This window comes from Meles meles, chromosome 17, assembly GCF_922984935.1.
Source record: "Meles meles chromosome 17, mMelMel3.1 paternal haplotype, whole genome shotgun sequence".
Lineage (NCBI taxonomy): Eukaryota > Metazoa > Chordata > Mammalia > Carnivora > Mustelidae > Meles > Meles meles.
The window spans coordinates 57488701-57513277 of record NC_060082.1 but is presented as its reverse complement, the minus strand read 5'-3'; the positions used below and the strand labels follow the sequence as shown (position 1 = coordinate 57513277).

General features: G+C 44.4%; 1 protein-coding gene across 19 annotated transcripts in view; it reads left to right on the top strand.

Annotated features, from left to right (window-relative positions):
• The first annotated feature begins 24049 nt into the window (after positions 1 to 24049).
• CDC42BPA (CDC42 binding protein kinase alpha) overlaps positions 24050 to 24577 on the top strand; it is a 318157-nt gene continuing 317629 nt past the window's right edge. For all 19 annotated transcript variants that reach the window (XM_045983612.1, XM_045983604.1, XM_045983610.1 and 16 more), the window contains exon 1: positions 24050 to 24523. In XM_045983612.1, coding sequence (XP_045839568.1) covers positions 24346 to 24523 — 178 coding nt within the window. In that variant the 5' untranslated portion in view covers positions 24050 to 24345. The remainder of the gene's footprint in view (positions 24524 to 24577) is intronic.

Here is a 24577-nt window from a genome sequence, read left to right as displayed (position 1 = left end):
TGAACTTAGACATTCAAGAACCAGGAAATTCCAAAGTTAAGGTTCTTTATTATTACTATTATTTTGTTTATTTATTTGACAGAAAGAGAGATCACAAATAGACAGAGAGCAGACAGAGAGAAGGGGGAAGCAGGCTCCCCGCCGAGCAGAGAGCCCGACGCGGGGCTCGATTCCAGGACCCTGAGATCAGGACCCAAGCCGAAGGCAAAGGCTTAACCCACTGAACCACCCAGGCGCCCCATAGAGTTAAGGTTCTTATACTGATTCACTTATAGCGCACTTAACATGGTTTATAACAGGCCATGAAGAGAGCAACCATAAGCTTTCGTATACCACTGGAAGGAAAAGTGGGAAGACTCACGTAAGGCTGAAGAGATTGAATGAGTCTTGCTATGAAAATCTTTGGAATCTCTTATGCTTTGATCATGTATATTCCTTACCCATATGCTTCATTACTATCATTTTTCCTGGGTTTAGATAGAAGGCATACCAAAAGAAAAAGTGATTGTTTTGCTGAAGTCAAATTCCTAAATTATAATTTTTTTCTATCAGGAAGCCTTAAGTCAAAGTTCTTGCAAAATCCCATAAAATGTTCTATTTTGTACTTGTTCTTAAATACATTATTTAAATCTTCATGACTTTAGATTGGCTTGATTTCCCCCCCTTCCTCCACTGGGAGCACATTCCTGCCAAGTTGGAAGTTTGTAACAATCATTTTTGAATGACACAAATGCCAAAAAATCTCAACTGTCTGTCTGCAATAGGAAAAATTGTATTTCTTTCACCATTGTTTTACTGCAAGCTCATGAAGCTATTTTTATAAAACTATTTTTTTTTCCACGGGGGAAGAAAGTTCAGTACAAATATGTTGACTTAAAACCCAAAGTAGATTTTTCTAGGAAGGTCTTCAGCAGATGAGTGACTATATTATAGTTTTAAATAATATTACTCTAAAATATTCTTGGTTTTGATTTTCACTGACTTAAATGATTTGGGCAAAGTGACCGGTCTTTCTAAATTTCCTTTTCACAAAGTAAAAGTGACTATAGTTTATGTAGTAGACTACAGTAACTATTGTTATTTGTCGGCCTGGCAAGACTTCCCAACACCTTTGTGGGGTTAGTATTTCCTGCCCTAGGACTCCTTCCCTGGGATGTCTTGATTTGCAGCCTAAAGAGAAACAGCGTTGCCTCTGAGGTTGGGTGCTACAGACATATGAAGGCATGGGTGGGCGGGAGGCTGGGGGACGTGGCCATCTTCTCCATTGTGAGCTGAAGCCCATCTATAGCAGAAGAGGATAAAATCGAGCAGACCAGAAATCAGCAACATATGCGCAGAGAGTGGTGGTGAAGCCAGTGTAGCGCTTGTGAGTGGGCAAGGAGAGTGAGACATTCCTTGTCTTCTTTCCAGTTCCAGAAGGTCCCTGAGGTACGGATCAATCCCTTTGATCTACGAGGTACCCCATTATCCAAAGCCTTATGAACTAAGATATTCCCTTGGGATGCTAAGCGAAATGTAGAGTTACATTTCTGATATCTGCAACCCAATGAGTCATACACAACACGAGGTCTTTGTTAATTCTGTTGCGTGGAGTTGCATATAGGACAATTGTCCTCAAACTTGAGCATGCATCAGAGTCACCTGAGTGGGGAGGAGGGCTCGTTAAAACAGGGCTGGCTGGGCACCATTCTTAGAATTTTGGATTCTGTCAATCTGGGGTGGAGCCCTGAGAATTTTTCTTTCTTTCTTTTTTTTAAAGTTTTATTTATTTGAAAGAGAGCATGCACACATGAGTGGGTGGGTGGGGCAGAGAAAGAGGGAGAAGCTGCCTCCTTGCTGAGCAGGGAGCCCAACGCAGGCCTGAATCCTAGGACCCTGAGATCATGACCCCAGCTGAAGGCAGATGCTTAACAGACTGAGTCACTCAGGAGCCCTGAGAATTTGTTTTTCTAACAAGTTCCCAAGTGATGTTCATGCTGCTGGTCCAGAGATGCTGGTGAAGCGTTAACACGGACCTTTATACAACCACAGCTCATAAGCAAGGGGCAGCCTCATTAAGCAATGAACTCCCCATCATAGAACGTGTTCAGGAAACAGCTGGATGAAAAATTTTCAGGAATTATGCAGGAGAGGGATCTTTTTCATGTTGTGAAAAATTATATCACAGTGATATTTTATGATTTAAAAAAATTCTTCTAGGTGGGAGCAAAGGATTAAAAGAACACTCCATCTGATTCTTCCAAATAAAAGAGAAACACAGGAAAACTGAGTGTGTTCTTGTCACAAAATCAGACTTGTTTAGTAAAGTAAGTACTGTTGTGTATTTCCGTATTGACTTTGGGAAAAATACACTGGTATTGTTTATCCTGTTCTGTAGTAAATCAGCAAATACACATTTAGCCCCTATTCAAGTTTGCTAATAAAGCAGATTTATTATGTCCTCATTCCCAAAACCCTTGTACAATTGTACAAATTATATAACATATTACATAACATACATGATATATACGCGATTATATACATGCCATGTACATGATAGACACATTATGATATACATGATAACTATAGCCAGAGCTTATTTTGGAATATATTAAAAAGTCTAACTTGAGGAGGCAACTGATTTTTTATCAGTTCTGGGAGGACCGATCTGTCACCGTTACCAGTGGTTAAGCCTAATTGTTAGTCTGCCAGAAATATCACGTGGGGGGAAAAAAGCCTTTGTTTCCTTTTAAAACTTTTTAAAAAGAACAGAGTGTATTGAACAAACGTGATAATGAAAATCTTCTAGCTTTATTAGGGATGGTTATATTTTTATTGTATTTTATTTGTATTGTATTTTGTATTGTATTGTATTGTATTGTATATTTTTATTGTATGGTATATTTTTATTGTATTTTATACAATATTATATTATATTTTATTTTATTTTATTCATCCTTTCAGGATGATTTCTTTATTTCTAGCATAGGAATTGCCCATTTTTGAGTGATGTACTCGGGCTTACGCGCAGCGAGTGGAACCAGGATGGACGCTCCTATTGCGGGGCAACGTCTTTGATGTGCTGTTGGTAAATGTGTTGAATCTCACCTCTGAGTGACCGTTTCCTAGGAACCATTCTTAGAGGTACAAGTGTCAGTAGTAATTCTTTGGTAAAGAAATGTGACACAACAGCTTACTGTCTTTGTGTTTTGAGACTTCCAAAGTTTAACCAGGCTATATGAGTCTTAAGATACTTTTTAGAAAAGAAAGTAATGAACATGAAGTAAATGCCAATATGCATGCTTTTGAAATTGCACATATATGGATCTGTAACTTACTAGCTTTGCCACTTTGGCCAAATCTCCAGCTTCCTCAAGCTCCCACAAGCTCAGTTTTCTCATCTGGAAAATGCAGAGTTTGGATTGGATGTTGTCTGTATTCCTTTTAGAGCTAACATTCCACAGTCCTGTGGGGGTGGGGTAGCATAATGATTCATCAAGTTTTCTTTAAACATATCTCAGTTTATAGAAGTTCCTAGAATTCAGGAGCTGGATCCGTTCCACACCTTTCTTTAGGAAATGGAGGCGCAAGAGAAAATGAGCAGTATGGGACTAAACTTCACAGGGGGATGGTTACTTCAGAAAAGGAGAAAATCTGAAACTCTAGAGCAGGGCGGAAATCTGTGTATCAGAACTGTGGGTGTGTTGGAGAAGTGGTCGGGGAAGACTGGTGTGACCCGTTATTTATGGACGTCCTCCTGGCTCCAAAAGCAGCAGATCGCTGTGGTTTTTCCATGGAATTTCACCATATGCTCTGTGGCAGCTACATTATTAACTCTTTTATATATGGGGAAATGGAAATAATACAAGACCGTCATTTTAGCAGTTTTATGCAATGAGTCAGTGTTAAACATCAGATTTAAAAGCTTGATTTTTTAAAATATTTTATTTCTTTATTTGACAGAGACACACACACAGAGAGAAGGGAGGACACAAGCAGGGGGAGCAGCAGGCAGAGGGAAAAGCAGGCTCTCCACTGAGAGAAGCAGGACTTGATACCAGGACCCTGAGATCATGACCTGAGCCAAAGGCAGATGCTTAACTGACTAAGCCACCCAGATGCCCAGATACCGGAAAATTAAAGTAGAGGGCCAATGTTAGCTGAGTTTCCTTTTTTATCAACATGAAAACTAACTTTAAAGGAAATAATTGTGGGGGAACGTTGCGTTCTCACTATTTACAAAAGAGACCATTCAAAGCACTCCACCAGCTCACTTTCAACTGCTGCTGAAAATCAAAAAACAAACTCAGAATCACAAACGAGATTTGGTACAGTTAAATATAAACCAACATAATTTGTGTGAGCGCAATTGAAATGACAGGTAAACCGTGTGTCGGTAAATGCAAGATAGAGAAGATTTTGTGCAGAGAGTCAATATACATTAAGTCTGGGTTTCCTGGTTTGAAAGGGATTAACTAAACTCAATAGAAGTAAAGCCAAAGAAAACATACACTTCATCTGTGGAGACAGAGAAAATGCTTAAATTTCTCTTGGTGATGGCATATGGCTAGAGGATAATCAGATCCTTGCAGGGATCTGTTCTTACATATTCACTTAATGATATACAACACCCAGTCTTTACCACTCTGTTGAGCCTCCTGGCGTAATTCACAGCAGATAACAGAAACACATCCTTTGGCAACTTTTAGCTCACTAGCCAGAGAATCTGATGTTTGATGTATTTAATAAAACAGTGAAGCTTGATATTGAATTTCTACAGAGCAGAAATATCCCAAGAATGCCCAGAGAAAAAATAAATAAGAATATGATTCTAGTCGAGGAACTGAGACAAACGTGAAGATGGAGGGACATCAAAGTAGAAAGAAATTAGACTAGTTTCACATTCTAAACGTTTTAAATTAGTGGGAATTTATTTTATGTTGGCATCGATTTGGAAGATCATACATCTGCAAATCTACAATATAACATAAAAAAGGATTGTTTATATCTTAAAATGGATTATTAAAACATGCTTGGATATGTTATATTGTCACATTTATAAATGGATTCGTACAATAATTGTGGCTATAGGAACTGCCTTGATAAAGCCTAGAGTTTGGGCACGATCATTTACGAGGCTAGAGGAAAGGGAGAGAGGACCCGGAGGAGTGGAGGGAGATTCAACAGACCATGCCCGCAGCATATGGGATGGTCCACAAAATGGAACTTAGGATCGGGCTCTGTAGGCTTCCTTCCACACTCTGTATCGCTTACCCAGGATCTTCATATGGCTTCACGTGTCTGCCCAAAGAACACAGTTGCATTAACGATATGTTCTTTCTGTATTCTTGATGCTCTAGCACGGGCGGCCTTGCGGACCCGGGGAACTCCTCTTTCCAGAGTTAAGCAATTTCTGGAGATAACAACCTGCCCGTCAGCACACTTTCGATATACAAACCATACCCTGCCACTCATTTTCTTTCACCACGCTTCAGTCTGGGACACTATCCTGTCCTAATCACCATGGGGCCAGGTACTGGACAACGGGGCATTATCCCTCGAGCCCAGGGCCTGCCAAAAACCATTCAGACTCTTATCATAAGTTTGTAGTGCTTTTGCTTACCTTGCTTCTCCCATTTCTTTCTGTGTGAAGCACAATAAGAGCTCCTGCCCGCGGCCCCCCTCTCCCCGCTTGCTCGTCTTACTTTGGTACTTCCCTGTGTGGACCGGCATGGTGTGGGATGGTGCGGCATGTCTCCTATTCCTGGGGGATAGTGAATATAATAAAAAAAATTAATAAATTCTTCCTTCATTGCAATCATTTTCATACCTGCTCAAAATAAGCCCCAGGGACCTTTGTAGAACAACTGTGTTATGCAAATATACCAAGCTTTTCAACTTTCCACCTAGATTGCTGCAACTTAACCGATTTCTCCAAGGTTCCCTGTTAACCTGTTATGTCCTACAGTCCCTAGGACAACTTACCCTCACTGTCTTCACTCAGTGTTAATGATGCTTTGACTATGATGTTGCAGTGGACTGTTCTGGATGGCCCTGCAAAACTTCCTATTTTTTTGGAAAATGAGAAATTTTTCCTTTCTCCCCAGATTAGTCTTTGGTTGGGTGCCACACCTTTCTCTGTCCGATGGATGAGCATGCAATTAAACTAAGTCAGCTAGATATTGTTTCTTGACTTTTGGTCCTTGCATCGTTTGACCCAAGGATCGAAAATGTTGGAGCCTGGGTTCCTAGGTGGCTCAGTTGGTTAAGTGTCTGCCATCAGACACTTAACCATGAAATCAGGTCATGATTTCAGGGATCTTGGGATCAAGCCCTGCATCAGGCTCCCTGCTCAGTGGAGAGTCTGCTTCTCCCTCTGCCTCTGCCTCTTCTCACCTCTTGTGCTTGTCTTCTCTCTCTCTCCTTCAAATAAACAAATAAAATCTTTTAAAAAAAAAAAAGTTGGAGGGGTGCCTGGGTGGCTCAAACAGTTAAGCGTCTGCCTTTGGCTCAGGTCCTGATCCTGGGATGGAGCCCCGCATCAGGCTCCTTGCTGACTGGGGAGCCTGCTTCTCCCTCTCCCCTCAGCTCGTGCTCTCTCTCTCCCTCTTGCTATCTCTCTCTCTCATATAAGTACATAAAATCTTAAAAAATAAAAAGTTAGAGCTAATTTGCCCTATGAGTAAATGACCAGTTCTTGCCAACTGGATCTTATAGCTAGCCCAATGATTCTGCCTTTCCTTTGATTTTGTGCACTATCTCGGAAGCTTATAGCATACCCCTTCCAGCGTTGGTTTCCATTACTTGCAACCACAAAAATCCCAAACAATACTCATGGATACAGGGAATAGAACACTTCATGCAAACGTGACTGTTGAAGTAAATTCACAGAGATTCCTGAAAGTTCAGGACATGTTAAGAGAGTTTATGCGTGAAAGTATTTTATAAAATGTAAAATGGTCAGTTGCACTGGCCTCTCGTCCCTCTGCTCTTCTTTCTCACCCCACCCCTTACTCTAAACCAAACGCCAGGCTTTGGTACAGACACACAGGTTGAAGGATAATTTACTGGCCAGTCTGTACCTGTGGAGAGAAACAGTGTGCTGAGCTGAAAGGTTTGGTGTCTGCGGTCGGGTACCTTCCGGATTCTTCCCCCTGGAAAGCCAGGAAGGGAGATGGAGCCTGAACCCCCCCCATCAGGATGGAGACTCACCCAGGACTTTCCCATCCCTCATGGAAGGGTGAGCTTGCTGCTGTGATAAACATTCCCCATCTCCTTTTCACAGGCCTTTCCCCCTACCCATTCTGTGACTTTCTGAGAGGTCCTCTGATTCTGCCTGGATCTAAGGGAACTGAGGTAGACAAATTTAGGCTTTGAGGCAAACCATCTCTTTTGCTGTGTCCCTTTTGATCTTTTGCTTCACATCTGGTGGGTATGACTGTCCACCCAGAGGAGTGAAAATGTCTGAGATTCAAGTCCATGTTCCAGTAGAAAAACGTGAGGTAAGCCTTTAGGTCTCTTTAGGTTTGAGGCTACTCAGACTGAATTTGAGTTCTCTGCTAGGAGTTGGGACCAAAGCTCCAGTCAATGATAAGGTGACTTGCTGTACTTTTTGAGCATGGATTTGTCGTGGGAATGTCATGAATAGGGGTGGAATTTGGGAATTTGAGCTGTCCTGGCATTCTAGTAAAATCTCATCCTTAATGTCTCATCCTCAGGTCAGTCAGTACACATTATCTGTGGTTTCCAGCCGTCATCCATTCTAATGCTTAGACTCCGTGCCCTGTGGTTTGGCCTCTTGACATCTGAAACATCACCTCTCATATCCTTAACATCATACTATCATACCCATGTAATTTTAAAAAAAGATTTCATTTATTTATTTGAGAGAGAGAGCAACAGGGAGCATGAGTGGGGAGGAGAGGCAGAGTCAGGTTCCTGGCTGAGCAGGGAGCCTGATGTGGGATTTGATCCAGGACCCGGGATCATGACCCAAGCCGAAGAGAGACTTAATCCACTGAGTTCCTGAGGAGCCCTCTCCCCCACCATGTAAATTTTATTATCTATGTGGTAGATGAGGAAATGGCCACAGTTGTTCCTAGTTCCCCATATCTGTGGCCTGTATCATGTGTCTTTGTCCATTCTGAGAAGTTCATTTTCCCACTCTCTGAATCTAGGTGGGACCAGTGACTTTGCTCTGGCCAATATGATATGGGGGCAGTGAACGCTGTGCCAGTTCCAACACTTTTAGAGGCCTGTGTGCTTCTCCTTGTTGGATAGGGACTCCTGCCTTTGCCGTGTGAACAAGTGCAGGCTAGCTTGCTGGAGAATGTGAGACCATGTGGATGAGAGCTCAGTTGTGCCAGGGGAGGCTCTGGACATATTTGAAAGCCCACCCACCACTGACAAAACTGACCTATCGATGGCCCAGCAGAAGAACCACCAAGCAGAGCTGAAGCTGCCAACTGTAGTGTCTCGAGCTGTAGAAAAGTTGGCATTAAGCCGTGAAATTTTGAAGTGGTTTGTTATATAATAGCCCCAATTGCTGACTGGTGCAATATATTATTTATTATTCATAATAAAAAATAGACTTATCTAGCAATAAAGCCAAACCTGAAAAGCAACAAGATCTGGGATGTCTGGGTGGTTCAGTCAGTTAAGCGTCAGACTCTTGGTTTCAGCTCAGGTCATGATCTCAGGGTTGCGGGATCGAGCCCCGAGCAGAGCTCTGCCCTCGGCCGGGGAGTCCACTTGAGATTCTTGCCTTCTGCCTCTCCCCCTACTCATGCATGCTCTTTCTCTCCACCTCAAATAAATATATAAAAACTTTAAAAAAACAAAACAAAAGCAGTAAGATCCTTATCGCTGGACTCTCCAAGCAAAGGCTTTGTGATTCCTATGCTGTGCCCGGGGAAATAATGATCCTAGTAGCATTTTCAATTCCATGATCCCCAAATTCTGCTTTACGATAGTTTTATTTTTCTATCATTCTAAATGCAACATTCAAAAACATATTGAATATTCAACATAAATAAAACCTTCAAAACATTTTGTTCTCTTCTTCCCATACATGAAACGTCTGTGCATTAGCATGAAAATATCCCAATTTAGTAAAGAACCTGTTGAGGGTGGATTGAAAAAAGCCAACTGGTCATGTGCGGACAGAGTAACAGAAGTGATAAATTCTGGGACACCTGGGTGGCTCAGTCCTTAAGTGTCTGCCTTCAGCTCAGGTCATGATCCCAAGGTCCTGGGATCGAGCCCCGCATCGGGCTCCCTGCTCGGCAGGAAGCCTGGTTCTTCCTCTCCCACTTGCCCTGCTTGTGTTCCCTCTCTCTACTGTGTCTCTGTCAAATAAACAAAATCTTAAAAAAAAAAAAGAACGGATAAATTCTGACACTCAGGCATCGACTTCTAATTCTAAGTCATGGTCATGTTTTTAGTATCTTTCCACCATTACTACAGACCTCAGGAAGTTGCTTACCCTTGAGTTTGGGTTTCATGATCAGTACGATGGGCAGGATGGTCTTCCCTCCTGAGATCTGGTGTAAGCTAATCACGTATTCCTTCCAAAGAGTGGAGAACTCAAGATAAATTATGTATACATATAAAGTACTACCACAGGACGTCTCTCAAGCAGAAATTCCAAGTAAATATATCGCTTAAGCCATGAATATTCCCAATCAAAAGTATTGTTGAAGAAATAATCAGGTTAGAACACGAATGATCAAGCTGAATTAATCGTAAGATGTTAACTACTATAGACAATTGTAACATGTCTATACAGAAAGCGAAGGGAAATAGGAATTTTTAGAACTTTCAAGAGAAGAGATGTAAGTGAGTGGTACTAATAGGGCGTCTAGCATAATTAACTGCTCGGAGCCAAGTTTCCAGACAAACAGACTTGCTTAGTCATCTACTGGATTTTAGTTTTTTTCTGAAATAAAATGATTAAGTTGTCCATGCCACCAAATTTCATGATGTATATTTGAGGATTATGTGTCTTTCATATCCATAATTATTTACATTCTCACGATTCTTTAAAACGTTAGTCGTGAAAACACACAGCCCCAAAACCTACTGTCGTAACCATTTCTAAGTGTACAGTTCAGTAGCATTAAATATACTCACCTTGCATTCTGGTGGTTTCTAAAGAATTAATGATAGATGAAATATCATCTATTTCATGGTGGGAGCATCAGAAAAATATTTGAAAGCCGCTGCAGACATGCGAGCTTAAGGCCTTGCCTTGAACTGTTGAAGCAAAAATGCGGCCAAACTGTGACTCTTATTTTGTAGGAGAATTGTCCCTGGGAATGTTTATGCAGAGGCTGCGTGACTCCTGAATTGGGTAAGATAATGATTTTTCCAGCTCAGAAATGTCAACGCTTGCTGCTTTGAATCCTGCTCGTGTGTTCCCTGATCACGGATTCCCCCCAAACGTCTATGCCAGCAAGCCACAGGGCCCACCGTGTGAGGCTGCATGAGCCGGCGAGCCCCCAGAATCCCGACTGCCGTTTCCTTTACCCGCGTGACGTTGCTCGAGTAGACGCCACTAGGGAGTTGGCAAAGCTTCTCTTGGTTCTGTCGCTATGGCCTTTGGTATCTGGCTGACTGGGTCCCGGCTCCAGCTCTGCCACCGCCTCTCACGCGTGTTTCCTTATCTGGAGATAATAATGCCACCTAGTTGGGGGTGATGCCATGAGGGCCAAAGAAAGGATGCAAGAACAATGTTCGGGATGGACTCCCCCACGAAGTGTTTGCTCTGATTTTTCCATTTCTCACCGCCTTTTGGAATGTCCCAGGCATAGACCTTTTCTTCCTCCTTCTCCCTGTCACCATTTTGTTGGAAAAAATGACACGCTTGGCATTCTCTTCTTTCAGCCCTGTCCTGGCTGGATGAGGGAGTTCATCGAAATCTACATGCATGGGCTAGTCAGGGCTAACTTCATGCTGTTTGTCCCAACTCACGGACTTCACAGGAGCATGCGTGAAATCATGCATTTCTTCCCCCTGAGACTGGTTATGTCTAATACATATTTTAAACTTTGTGTTTATTTATGATGACGATGAGTTAAGGGAAAGGAAGGTAGTGGGAAGGTAAGGGAGAAAAAAGGGAAAGACAGAAGGGAGAAGGCCAGGAAAGAGAAAGGGTGCAAGAGGTGGGGAGGGAAGGAAGGCAGAAGAAAAGGGGGAAAGATGCAGGTAAATAGAAATGGCCAGGAAATTTACATCGGCCGAGTTTGAAGTGAGGGGAGGATAGAAATAAGGAACAGCAAGAAAGAGCAGAGGAGAGAATGGTTTCTAGTCTCAAACCTCATGGAGCTGGAAGCGTGATCGGCCTACAGTCAGTGCTCAATATATGCATACTGAATGGGAGTGTGTAGAAGGGACTGAGGTGATAGCTTCAGTTGAAAGTGTCCTTGAGGACCACACTTGGCCCCTGATTGTTCTTTGGGCTGAGGATGTTATTCCCTGGCTGTCTCTTCCAATGATTTTCCCTTAAAAGGTCAATTTGCTTGTAAGGAAGAAATTGTTGTTTGGACTTTAGCTCAAAGTAGTAAGAATCCTTACACTGGTGGTCAGGTAAATCCCAGCTTTGGATTGCATCTGCCCTGTGAAAGATGTTCCCCAACTTCACCCTAAACCAAAGCAGTGGTCAGACTGTTGAAGGTGTCAGAAATCATGGTAGGATAGCAAGGGAGGTAGCTTTAGGCAGGTGGCATCGGTCCATGGCTGTTCCAGTCCCAACTGCATGCCAACACTGATCACCCTCGGGCTCCGCTCTATCGAGGACCTGACTACGGCAAGCCCAGCCTTACAGTGCACACTGACAGTTCTAACCATTAGGTAGCAAGATCGTGATATAGGTCCTTGCTTCTGCATGTGGGGTCTAGTGGACCCAAAGGCACATTTAGCTTCTAGACACCTCAGAAAGCTTCTACCCAACCCTTATTCTATGTCATGCCCAACTTGGCATCTTGGGTTTGGGTTTCTCTTCCAATTCTCTGCTGAAACTGGAGTCTGTTGCTTCTTGGCCAAGGCTTGGAACCTCTTATGGGCTCCTGCCTCTGTCTCTTCTTCTCACCTCTTTTACTAACCAATGCCGCCCCAACCTAGAAGGACCACTATCATCTATAGTCTTGGCATCCATCTGACAACCATCACTGCTTCCTCTAAGACATGGCTCCACCCAATCCCATCCTCATGGAATCAGCCACTTGTATGGTAATTCACCTACACAAGATTTCATTTAGTCATGCTCGGATTTGGTTATCGCTTCTGCTGTCCCTTCTGGAGGGGCCTGATTCTTCTGTCCCAGCATGCTTCCCGCAGCACTGAAGTTGGCTTTCTCTTTCCTCTCTATTTGGAAAAATCCCCTCTGTCTTCTCTGTTGTGTGAGCAATCCAAAGCTTACCAAAAGGCATATTCTCATTCAGTTTCTCAAGGAAACGTCTCTGCTTCTTCATCTCCTATCTGCTAACCTTCCTCTTCCAACTAAAAGAACACTAATAATATGGTGATACCTTTGCTTACCATTTATGTCTTTGGGGGATTTGTACAGTGAAGGTTGAACATTATCCACCCACACTTTGTGCTCTGTTCCTAGTGCAGTTTGGGGGCTTGGTAAATGACCACTGAGGAATGAGTATTAGAACAGCTTAACAATGGTTTTAAAAAAACTGGGAATGGTTGCTCCAGTATCCTGGTTAATGGTTAGCTACCACGTTTGCAAGACGGTTAATTCCAACCTAAGTGTGAAGATTAATGAGGGCAAAGTAGTGATTGTTTTTCAGAGACATTTTCATTATCTGTTATTCTTTTTTTTTAAAAAAAATTATTTCTTTATTTTTATTTGAGAGACAGAGAGCACAGGAGGGAGAGGCAAAGGGAGAGAAGCAGACTCCCTACTGAGCTTGAAGTCCAACCCAGGCTCCATCCTACGACCCTGAGATCATGACCCAAGCTGAAATCAATCATCAGCTGGCCGACTGACTAAGCCACCCAGGTGCCCCTGTGACCTGCTATTCTTAAAACTACCTATTTTATCTTATTATTATTTTTTTTAATCTTAATTCCATGATAGTTGTCCTAAGTGTTGTATTAGTTTCAGGTGTGCAATATGGTGATTCATCACGTCCATCCATCACCTGGTGCTCATCACTGCGGGTGCACTGCTTAATCCCCACCACCTGTTCCACCCATTCCCCCACCACCTTCTTCCACCCAACCCCTCTGGTAACCAGCATTTTATGCTCTAGAGTTAACTGTGTTTCTTGATTTGTCTTTTATTTTCCTTTGTTTGTTTTGTTTCTTAAATTCCATGTATGAGTGAAATCATGCGGTGCTTGTCTTTCTCTGACTGACTTATTTCACTTAGCATGATACTTTCTAGCTCCAACCATTTGTTGCAACTGGGAAGAGGTCGTTCTTTTTTATGACTGAGTAGTACTCCATCATACGTACATACCATCTCTTCTTTATCCATTCATCTCTCGACTGATACTAGGGCTGCTTTCATAATTTGGCTATTATAGATAATGCTGCAATAAACATAGGGTGCATATATCTTTCAGAATTAGTGTTTTTATAATTTGGGGGTAAATCCCTAGGAGAGGAATTACTGGATCATATGATGATTTTATTTTTAATTTTTTGAGGAACTTCTGTACTGTTTCCAGGTGGCTGCACCAGTTTGCATTCCCACCGATTGTGCACAAATGTTCCTTTTTCTCCACATCCTCACCATTCATTCATTGTTTCTTGTGTTGTTGATTTTAGCTTTTCTGACAGGTGTGAGGTGATTACTCACTGTATTCTTGATTTGCATTTCCCTGATGATCAGTGATGTTGAGTATCTTTTCATGTGTCTGTTGGACATCTGGATGTCTTCTTTGGAGAGGACGAAGTCGTAGTTTATTACTGCCTAGACAATTTGTTGTTACGCAGAGAAATTATCTGCCCCACAGTTATACTTGGTACCTTGCACTGGGCTCGTCATTAAATCATGATCTCACATGCAGGGTGATCAAAAAAGTATGGATGGTTCAGAGAAAATTCAGCTCCATTGCTGAGATAATAAACCAGTTAATGATCAGTTGTTTATATAGGGTAACATGTTATCATTATGAGAAAGAAAATTTCAAAGACCAGGGATATCTAATATTAGAGTAGAGTAAAAGACTTAATGTGGCTCTTCTAACATCAGTCCCTAATATTCTCTAGCTTTTTCCCTAACCTGTGCCACGCTAGTATCTGAAGAAGTGGTTGGGACGAGTCCAGGTTTTAATACTTACAAAGATTTTTATATTCTTTCTTATCGTCTGCATGGACTTTTGTTTGTATTTTATGACGTTGGGGGCCTTTTTTTAATTTGAGGAAAACCCCTCTTGATATCTCAGACTTCATTTTCCTGAATTTTCATTTCCTTTATTCTCATGAATGCCTGGGGTGCTCTGGATACCATCCTATTTGGGGGTTTATGTCTTGATACTTTTTTATTATTATTATTGTTACATTTTTTATCATGAGGAACATTGCTGACAGCGTCTTATTTCACTTGGCTGGTAAGTGTTGATGCTGCTACCCTTTGGGTCAGAGAGAGGTCACAGTCTGTTCTAAAACAGAATCACAGGCTCCGCCATATGACTGTGGGTTTTATTAGTCCCCCGTCCTGGTGTGGAAACACTGAATCTTCGTGCTGAATGGAGCCTGGAGAGTGCATCTGTTCTGGGCCTTTTACCTTCTGGCAGGTGGATTCCAAACTATTCAAGAGAAATGGCTGTTGAAATTGGCTTGAAATGATTGTTTTTAAGAACTTCAGAGATTACAAGTTCACTATCTCTCTTTGTGTCTGATTTTGGGGTCTGCCATCCTGATAATGAAGAGTTTCTCTGTTTTTCTATGTGGAATAAATTCTATTTTAATAAAACTATTCTCTCTGGTTTAGCTCTTCTTTATGTGGGAAATAATTGACCAAAATTCCTGCAAGAGAATGTCTTCTATGATTTAAAGTTATAATGAAGTCATTTTAGTTTTCCTTTCTTTTGGTTAGACAATACGGCTTAATCTAATGATTAATCAGGTAACTGATGCTAGTTTCTCCTAACTTTGCTATGAGGTAGCTAGCAAAGCATTTCAGTGCTTGGACTTTCTAATGATCTCACCTGGCTAGTAATCCTGACCTTCCTATCAGTCCTATAATCCTGTGGAAGCTACTTAAGTTCTCTAGTCCTTCGTCATATGGGAATATTATGGACTGAATTTTGTGTCTTCACCTCCCCTCCCCCTCCCCCATTCATACATTCAAATCCTAACTCCCTATGTGATGGTCTTAGGGGGTGGAGTTTATGGGAGGAGATTAGGTCACCAGGTGGAGCCCTTCTGGGGGGATCAGTACCCTTATGCAGGACACATGAGAGAGAGGTTGCTTCCTCTCTCTCCTCGGCTCTCCACCATGTAAAGATACCCGCAAGACATTATCCATCTGCAAAACAGTAAGGGTGCTTCACCGGGAAGTGCATCTTGATCTTGGACTCCTTGGCCTCCAGAACTGTGAGAAACAAATATTTGTTGTTTAACACCTTCCTCCCCCCCCCCCTCCACCCCCAGTCTGTGGTAATTTGCTATAGCAGCCTGAGATGAGGGAAATAATGGTGTAGTTTCAGCCCTATCAAGGTGAGATGACTCCATGAATGTAGGAACTCAGTTTGGTGTTGACCTAGAAGACACTCAGTGTTCGCTGTCATTGCTGCTGCTCGATGTCCACGGTACGGCAGAGGACATTTGGTTTCCCCAAACTTAATTACCGAAGGTCTTTTTCCTGTCTTTAAAAAATTTTGTAGACAAAACCATCTGCCTTTTTCGAAGAAGAGTGTCTTTGTTACTTTATGCTTTAGGAATTTGGGAGTTGTAATGTTAGGATGATAGGATTCTTTTTTTTTTTTTTAATTTAAATTCAGTCAGCCAACATATAGGACGTCATTAGTTTCAGATGTAGAGTTTAGTAATTCATTAGTTGTGTATAACACCCAGTGCTCATCACTTCACACACCCTCCTTAATGCTCATTGGCCAATTATCCGATCCCCCCATCCACCTCCCCTCCAGCAGCCCTCAGTGTGTTTCCTATAGTTAAAAGTCTCTCATGGATGATTTATCTTCCTCTCTGATGACTTCCCATTCAGTTTTCCCTCCCTTCCCCTGTGATCTTTTGCACTGTTTCTTATATTCCACATATGAATGAAGCTTTATGATAATTGTCTTTCTCTGACTTATTTTGCTCAGCATAATACCCTCCAGTTCCATCCACATCAGTGTAAATTGTAAATATTCATCCTTTTTTTCTTTTCTTTTTTTTTTTATGATTTTATTTATTTGACAGAGATCACAAGTAGGCAGAGAGGCAGGCAGAGAGAGAGGAGGAGACAGGCTCCCCGCTGAGCAGAGAGCCTGATGCGGGGCTCGATCCCAGGATCCTGGGATCATATTCATCCCCAATATTCATCCTTTCTAATGGCTGAATAATATTCGATTGTATATATGAACCACATCTTCTTCATTCATTCATCTGTTGATGAACATCTTGGCTCTTTCCATAGTTTGGCTATTGTGGACATTGCTGCTATAAACATTCAGGTTTCCATGCCCCTTCAGATCACTGAATTTGTATCTTTAGGGTAAATACCCAGTAGTGTGATTGCTGGGTCATAGGGTAGCTCTTCTTTTAACTTCTTGAGGAAACTCCATACTCTTTTCCGAGTGGCTGCACCATCTTGCATTCCCACCAATAGTGTAAGAGGCTTCCCCTTTCTCTGCAAACTTTGTCAACATCTGTTGCTTCCTGACTAGTTAATTTTAGCCATTTTGACTGGTGTGAGGTGGTATCTCATTGTGGTTTTGATTTGTATTTCTCTGATGGCTAGAGATGTTGAGCATTTTTTCATGTGTCTGGTGGCCATTTGTATATCTTCTTTGGAGAAATGTCTGTTCATGTCTTCTGCCCATTTCTTTACTGTATTGTTTTTTGGGTGTTGAGTTTGGCAAGTTCTCTATAGGTCTAAGATAGTAGCCATTTATCTGATATGGCAAGATTCTTAAAAAAACACTTCCTCAGGGCCCTTGTACCTGTCATCAAGCTCCAGAGGAGTGATAGCTCTACTTCTCTTCTCAGGTATATTTCTCAGTAGCAGCTCAATAGGGAGGCTCTTTCCTTAGGAAAATGTCTCTTCATTTCCCTCTTGGTTAGGGAGAGAGTGCCTGCCCCCAGTTCTCTTGTGGCGGTTGGACGCTACAGACAAAACCTGAGAGAAGGTAGCATACAGTCCCTGGTACTAGATGCTGATGAATCAGATAAAATAAACGTGGCAGTTACCAGCATTTATATTTTGTTCTAGTTACTACTTTAAAATGACCGATGACCTCAAAATGTAGCAGCTTAACACAATCATCTTAATAGATTCATCGATCCTGGGCACCAGAAATGCGAAAAGGTATAGTGAAGATGGCTTTTGTGCTCCACAATGACCAGAGCGTCAGCTGGGAAGACTCGAGGTCTTGGTTGGGATGATTGACAGTTGGGGGCTGGAATCCTCCTGAGGCATCTTCAGACAGATTCTGGAAGTTGATGCTGCCTAGAGCTGTTGACCGTGTTGTGTCTGCATGGGTTTCTTTTATGGCTTGGGCTCCTTCCTTGCATGGCAGCCCTGGGGACAGCTGGAATTGTTATAATAGTTGAACATCTTACATGACAGTACAGGATTCTCGTGATGGTATTCCAGTGGGCCAGGTGAGGCTACCAGCCTGGGACGTGAAATGGTCACTTCCACTGCCTCCTACTTGGAACAAAGGAACCACTAAGACTGCCTAGATTCAATGTGAAGGGATACAGACCCAGCCTCTCGATGAGAAGAGTGTTGAAGAATTTGTGATGTGTTTTTTCAAACATCATATATAGTATTTAAGTTCTTTATTTTTTTTATGATTGTATTTATTTATTTGACACAGAGAGAGAGACAGGGAGAGAGGGAACACAAGCCAGGGCAGATGGAGAGGGAGAGGGAGAGGGAGAGGGAGAGGGAGAAGAAGCCCCAGAAGCAGGCTCCCTGCTGAGCAGGAAGCAGAACAGGAAGCAAACCCTGGGATCATGACCTGAGCTGAAAGCCTAAGGACTGAGCCACCCAGGTGCCTCTATAATATTTAAATTCTTAAGCCTATTTGAGATCTCCCAAGAGAATGGGTGTAGTTAGAAGGGAGGGAAGGCTCAAAGACTGGTCCCTGGGGCATCCCACTTTTAGGAATCATAAAGAAAAGGAGGACCTGGGGCACCTGGGTGGCTCAGTGGGTTAAAGCCTCTGCTTTCGGCTCAGGTCATGATCCTAGGGTCCTGGGATCAAGCCCCACATTGGGCTCTCTGCCCCGCAGGGAGCCTGCTTCCTCTTCTCTCTCTGCCTGCCTCTCTGCCTAGTTGTGATTTCTCTCTGTCAAATAAATAAAATATTAAAAAAAAAGAAAAAAAAAAAAGAAAAGGAGGACCTGCCAAAGAAGACTGAGAAGGAGTGGCAAGTGAAGTAGGAGAAAAATCAAGAAAGTATAAAAGCAGAGTGAAGAAAATTGTTTCAGAAATTAACAAGGCAGTAAACAAGTGTTGGAGAGGATGTGGAGAAAGGGAAACCCTCTTACACTGTTGGTGGGAATGCAAGTTGGTGCAGCCACTTTGGGAAACAGTGTGAAGATTCCTGAAGAAATTAAAAATAGAACTTCCCTATGACCCTGCAATTGCACTGCTGGGCATTTACCCCAAAGATACAGATGTAGGGAAAAGAAGGGCCATCTGTACCCCAATATTCATAGCAGCAATGGCCACAGTCTCCAAACTATGGAGAGAGTCAAGATGCCCTTCAACAGATGAATGGGTAAAGATGTGGTCCATATATACCATGGAATATTATGCCTCCATCAGAAAGGATGAATATGCAACTTTTGCATCAACATGGATCGGACTGGAGGAGATTCTGCTGAGTGAAATTGGTCAATTATCATATGGTTTCACTTATTTGTGGAGCATAAGGAATAACACAGAGGACATTGGAAGTTGGAGAGCAGAAGTGAGTTGGGGGAAATCGGAGGGGGAGATGAACCATGACAGACTGTGGACTCTGGGAAACAAACTGAGGGTTTTGAGGGGGCAGGGGGTGGGGTATTGGGTGATCCTCGTGGTGGGTATTAAGGAGGGCACATATTGCATGGAGCACTCACTGGGTGTGGTGCATAAACAATGAATCTTGGAGCACTGAAAAAAAATTAAATTATATAAAAAAAGGAAAGGTTTCAGTTAAGAGAGTTGATCGTCCTGTTGAGTACCGCTAAAAGGTCACATGAAAAGTTGACTTAGGATCAATGATCATTGGCTTTGGTTACCTGGAAGTCACTGCTAACCTGGGCCTGGGCCTGAACATTTTCCACGTGTGGTAACTGGAGTCTCCAATTCTCACTTCTTCAGCTGCCAGCCCCTGGGTCTAGGCTGTGTCCCCTCCAGTTTCACCTCAGACCTGAGAGGAACACACTGGCTTCTCGGGCTTGGGTTTTGTCATTACACATGGCCATGGAGTCTTGCCAAATGTTTCCTGCTGATGGAATTTACAAGAGAGGACCACCTCTCTTCTTAGTGTTCAAATTTCCTAAGTAGGTCCAATAGTGGACACTATCTATACAGTAACGTTTGACCCAAACCATATTTTTGAAAATTCCATTTATGGTAGAACTTGTTTATGCAGAGCTCTAATGAGAAGTTTAAGCAAGAGATTTAAAGATAGGCAAGATCCATTGATGGGCAAGTGGGACATTAGTCTGTGAACCCAATTAAACTTGCCCTAGATGAGTAGGGTTTGGTTGGTTGATTTTTTAACCCTTTTGAGGGATTAAAAAACAAAATAAATCTGAAAAGAGAGGAGTGAAAATTTCTCCTATGTTAAAACCAGGCACTTCAAAACCACGTAATGTTTGTTCAGAGATAAAACATTTCTCTTATTTATTCATTTTTTTAGTAGTTAGGATAAAACCTTGTTCTCCCTTATTTCCTCAGCCCTGCTATCACCTGTGAAATCATTTTCCAGAATTACGGTTCCCCTGGTTTAAATACACAGATGAGGGGTGCCTGGATGGCTCAGTGGGTTAAGCCTCTGCCTTTGGCTCAGGTCATGATCCCAGCGTCCTGGGATCGAGCCCCGCATCGGGTTCTGTGCTCAGTGGGGAGCCTGCTTCCTCCTCTCTCTCTCTGTCTGCCTCTCTGCCTACTTGTGATTCTCTCTCTAAAATAAATAAATAAATAAATAAATAAATAAATAAATACACGGTGATTTCCGGTTTCCTGGTTGTACACTGACACATCATATTGGTTTCCCTCTTTTGCCTGGATGTCAATCTCTAAGGCCCAAATATGTGAACAGACAACTCCATTTTCCTGCTTCGTGGTTACAATAGAATAACTAAGTGGTTTCAACCTTAGAGAGTGATAAAGCAGGTCGATCGTTTGCAGGGTCAGGATGTGCTGTGTGGAAAGGGGATGTGATATGGCATGTACCACGCTTTGGGCCCTGTTCTCCACCAGCCATCATTCTGGAGTAAGATACAGCAAGGTAAGGGTAGGGCTGGTGGTTACAAATATTTGCTGGTGCCTGAATTCTCTCGCTCTTGGGTTAGAATCAGAGGAGTAGATAGATGAAAAGAGCTTCCATTGGAGCCTGGGCTTAGTGACTCCTGTTCTGTCCTATTCTTTTCACTCTCCTGTCTTCTGGTCTCATTCTGTCCTTTCTTTCCTGAACGGTCCGAATAATTCCCAGCACCTTCATATAAAATTTTTGATGATAATTTCAAAAAGATTGTGTTTGTGGTAGCATACATCTGATCGGCAGGCCCCCGAGCAGAATTTCACAAAGACCTCCTCCAGGCTCCCTTCCCAGAGAACACCATGCCACTCTGGCTTCCCAGGAACACTTCAAGCGCTGTGGGGCTGCTGGGGCTGCGCCTTTCTTTGGCTTAAGACCGGTTTCATTAACAAGCATGTTCACACTTCAACCGGAACATTTAAAATAACACCCGCACAACGTGTTTAGTGTCTAGTTAATTATTAAGTCTCTGAGCTTGAATTATTCAAGCCAAATTGATTGGGTTCAACCTTCTTCCTTCTCTTTGTGCCTTTTTTTTTTTAAATAAAAATAAGTCCTCCCCTTGACTCCCTAAATAATGTGGAAAAGGTTATTAAGCAACCATCAATACCCTGGACTGTGGGTGGTACCCAAGTGCTAACAGAATAGGTAGAGAGAGGACTGGCAGCTTTACTGTTCTGTTAAAAAACATGTATCTGTATCTCACATACTTCCCCGGTTAATTAGTATTCATGGAAACCTCACATATTTAGGTTATTTTAAGCTTTACAGTTATTTTCAAGTTGGATAGGTATCTTGGAGTCAGTTCTATGGTGGAACAGCTGAAGAAAGGGCTTCTTTCTTGGTTACCCCACCTCAAGGTCAAATAGGATTGTTAAAATGTCTTGGCTTCACTATTAGCAATCATGTTGCGGAAGAACCTTTGTTGAGCTGAAGAGATGTTTCTAGTATATTGCCAGGTGAAAAGAGGAGGCTATAAAACTCTCTTATTTTGTATCATTTTGTTAACATGCATGGGAACTTGCGTAACAAACACCAAAACATTATTATCTGTGTTAGGATTAAACATTTCGTTTTTCTTTTATTACTTGTATAATTAGACAACACACACACATAGACGTCATGGCTAGAAATGATTCACCTTTTGCCTAAGAGTCACTCATGTGTCAACAGCACGTGGGAAATAATACTGTCCTTATTTAAGCCAGGCCAGTGTAGATGTCACAACTGTAGATTTCACGGGAAATTCATAGTGTTTTGTGAATCACAGAAACTTGAATGATTTCCGTTAGCCTTCATTCCTTAGATTTCATTTCTAGTTACACTTCAGCTTCCATATTACGAAGAGGTAAAAAAGATGCAACTGTGGGCATTAGCAGAAAACATAATTGGCCCACGGGCATAGGCAGAGAATATAAAATAATCATATTTGGGAGGAAAATTATAAAGGAGATGGCAATTTTGAGAGGAAATGACAGAAACGCAGTGACCCAGTTTGGTGATACGTTTCACTGCGGGGCCTTCCATGAGAAATTAGTAAACAGGTCTCTAATGAAATCAAGACTAGAAAACACCTGGAAGACCCTAAATGCTTAAATGCGTCAGGGACCGTGGCAGCCGAATGACTTGCCGCTGCTGCCCAGCATCTGCAGTGCCATGGGGCACGTGTGTGGGGGCGCGCGCGTGTGTGTGCGTGTGCGCGCACACGGGGGCCGGTGGTTCGATGCCCGCGGAGCCCGGTCCGGACTCCCTGCATCCGCCGAACCCCTGCAGGTGGTAGCCCAGGCGGGGGACGAACAGGGAGCAGCTGGAGTGGTTCCGGAGGAGGAAAGCCAGTGGTGCGCGCAGGGAAAGTTTCGGGAGGAGAGATGGGCATTGTGCCCTTGGCACACACTCTCCCGACTGGGACGGTAGCGCCCAAAAGTGTGTCAATGCATTTGTCCTGGGAATGACACACGAAGTGGTGTAATTAGACACGCGGGGAACTGCCAGTCGGCTGAGCTCCAGCACCGCATTTGGCGGGGCGGGTGGTGCGCAGGTGAGGGGCGGTAAGAGAAGCACGGTCCTCCGCAGGTCTGGGGGGAGCCTGACGCCGGCAGCTCCTGGAGGACGCCCCTCACCCACAAACCCAGAGCAAACGTGCGGGGCAGGTGGTGCTCCGAGCGCGCCAGGCGAGGCCCGCTGGCGGTCCGCACGAGAGGCCTCCGCGGGTCCTCCTGCATCCCTGCGTTCCACGTCGCGGCGGCCGCGGCCCCGCCGGCTCCGGCCCTCCTGTTGGGAGGTGGGATGCAACGGCCCTCGGCCGGCTGAGGCCTCCGCTCTGCTCCGCACGGGCGAGGGACCGACCCCCACTGGGCCCGTGGACTCGAACTCGAGCGGGGGCGGCGCGCGGTGGGGGCGGTGCGCTCGCGCGCGCCCGCGGCCGGGTCGCCATATTGGATCCGGGCGCGGCGGCGCGCTTCGAGTCGGCGCGCGCGCGGCGGGGGCAGGGGGAGCCTCGCGGAGCCCAGGGCGCGAGCGCGCCAGGCCGGGAAGGCGGGGGAGGGGTGGGACGGAGAGGAAGGGAGTGGCTGCGAGCCCGGCTGCCGCAGCCTCTGCTCGCCTCAGCGGCGGCACCCACCCCTCCTCCTGCGCCTCGTCGGGGAAAGATGCCCTTAGCTCCGGGGCGTGAAGAAGAGGGAGAAGGAGCCGCCAGCGTCCTCTGAATCCGGACCCCCCCCAACCCCCCGTCCGCCCCGCGCCAGGGCGTCGGGAGCCTGGGGCGGCCGAGGGGGGAGAGCGGCTGTCCGCCCGGCGCGGCGCAGGCCCCCCGGCCGGCGACCCCCGCCATGGGGCGGGCGCGGGCGGCCGAGTAGCCGCAGCCCCGGAGCCCGGGCGAGCGCCGCCGCAGCCCGCGCTCCCGTCCCGGCCGCGCCGCGCGTCAGGCCCCGGCAGACGCTGCGAGGGAGATGAGGAGTTTCGAGCGGAATCCGCGGGAGAGAGGACTCGCCGCGGAACCGTGAGGAGGAGGACGCCGGGAGGAGAAAGGAAGAGCGTCCTCCGGGCGGGACCGGGCGGGCGGCGAGCCGAGGGGCTGCCTCGGGGACCTCGCCCCCTCCCCGGCCGCCGCGCCGCCGCGCCGCCGCCGCCGGGGCGCTCTCCCAGCGGCGGGCGGCAGCCTTTGCAGCAGCGCCGAGCTTTTCCCTCCCCCATGTACCTTCTGGGGCTTTCCTCCCTTTTCCGTCTTCCTCCTTCCCGGGAAGTGAATTGCTGATGCGGATCGGACCCGATTCATTAATGATGCAGCCGGATTCGTTGCGGGATTGTGTTGCACGAGTTGAATTTTGAATGAAGGAGAAGAGTTGTATTTTGTTTTCTTCTTCTTTTTTTAAAAGAAGTCCTGACTCTTTGGTTCGCTGTACTTTTAATTATTATTTTATTTAAATATACGATTTAATTGTATTATTCTTTTAAAGATGTTTTAGAGATCTATTTTATGGTAACTTTCCCTCCCGATACATGCATCTGTGCGGGATCGAAGACGCGTCGGTGACGGGAGCTTCCTGGCGTGTCGGGGTGTCATTCAGTACCTGCCGTGCACGACAGTGGTGTGCGGGACGAAGGGTTTATTTTTAAAACCGCACCTTTTAAAATTTAGGATCACATACTCGTAGTGCAAACCGTAATCACTGAAGGGAAAAGCGGCGGACCCCGAAGCAAACATGTCCGGGGAAGTGCGTTTGAGGCAGTTGGAGCAGTTCATTTTGGACGGGCCCGCTCAGACCAATGGGCAATGCTTCAGTGTGGAGACGCTGTTGGATATACTCATCTGCCTTTATGATGAATGCAATAATTCTCCGCTGCGAAGAGAGAAGAACATTCTTGAATACCTGGAATGGGGTGAGTTTGGATTTTTCAGTAAGCTCCCCGTAGGTGGGCGCTGGGATTTAATTG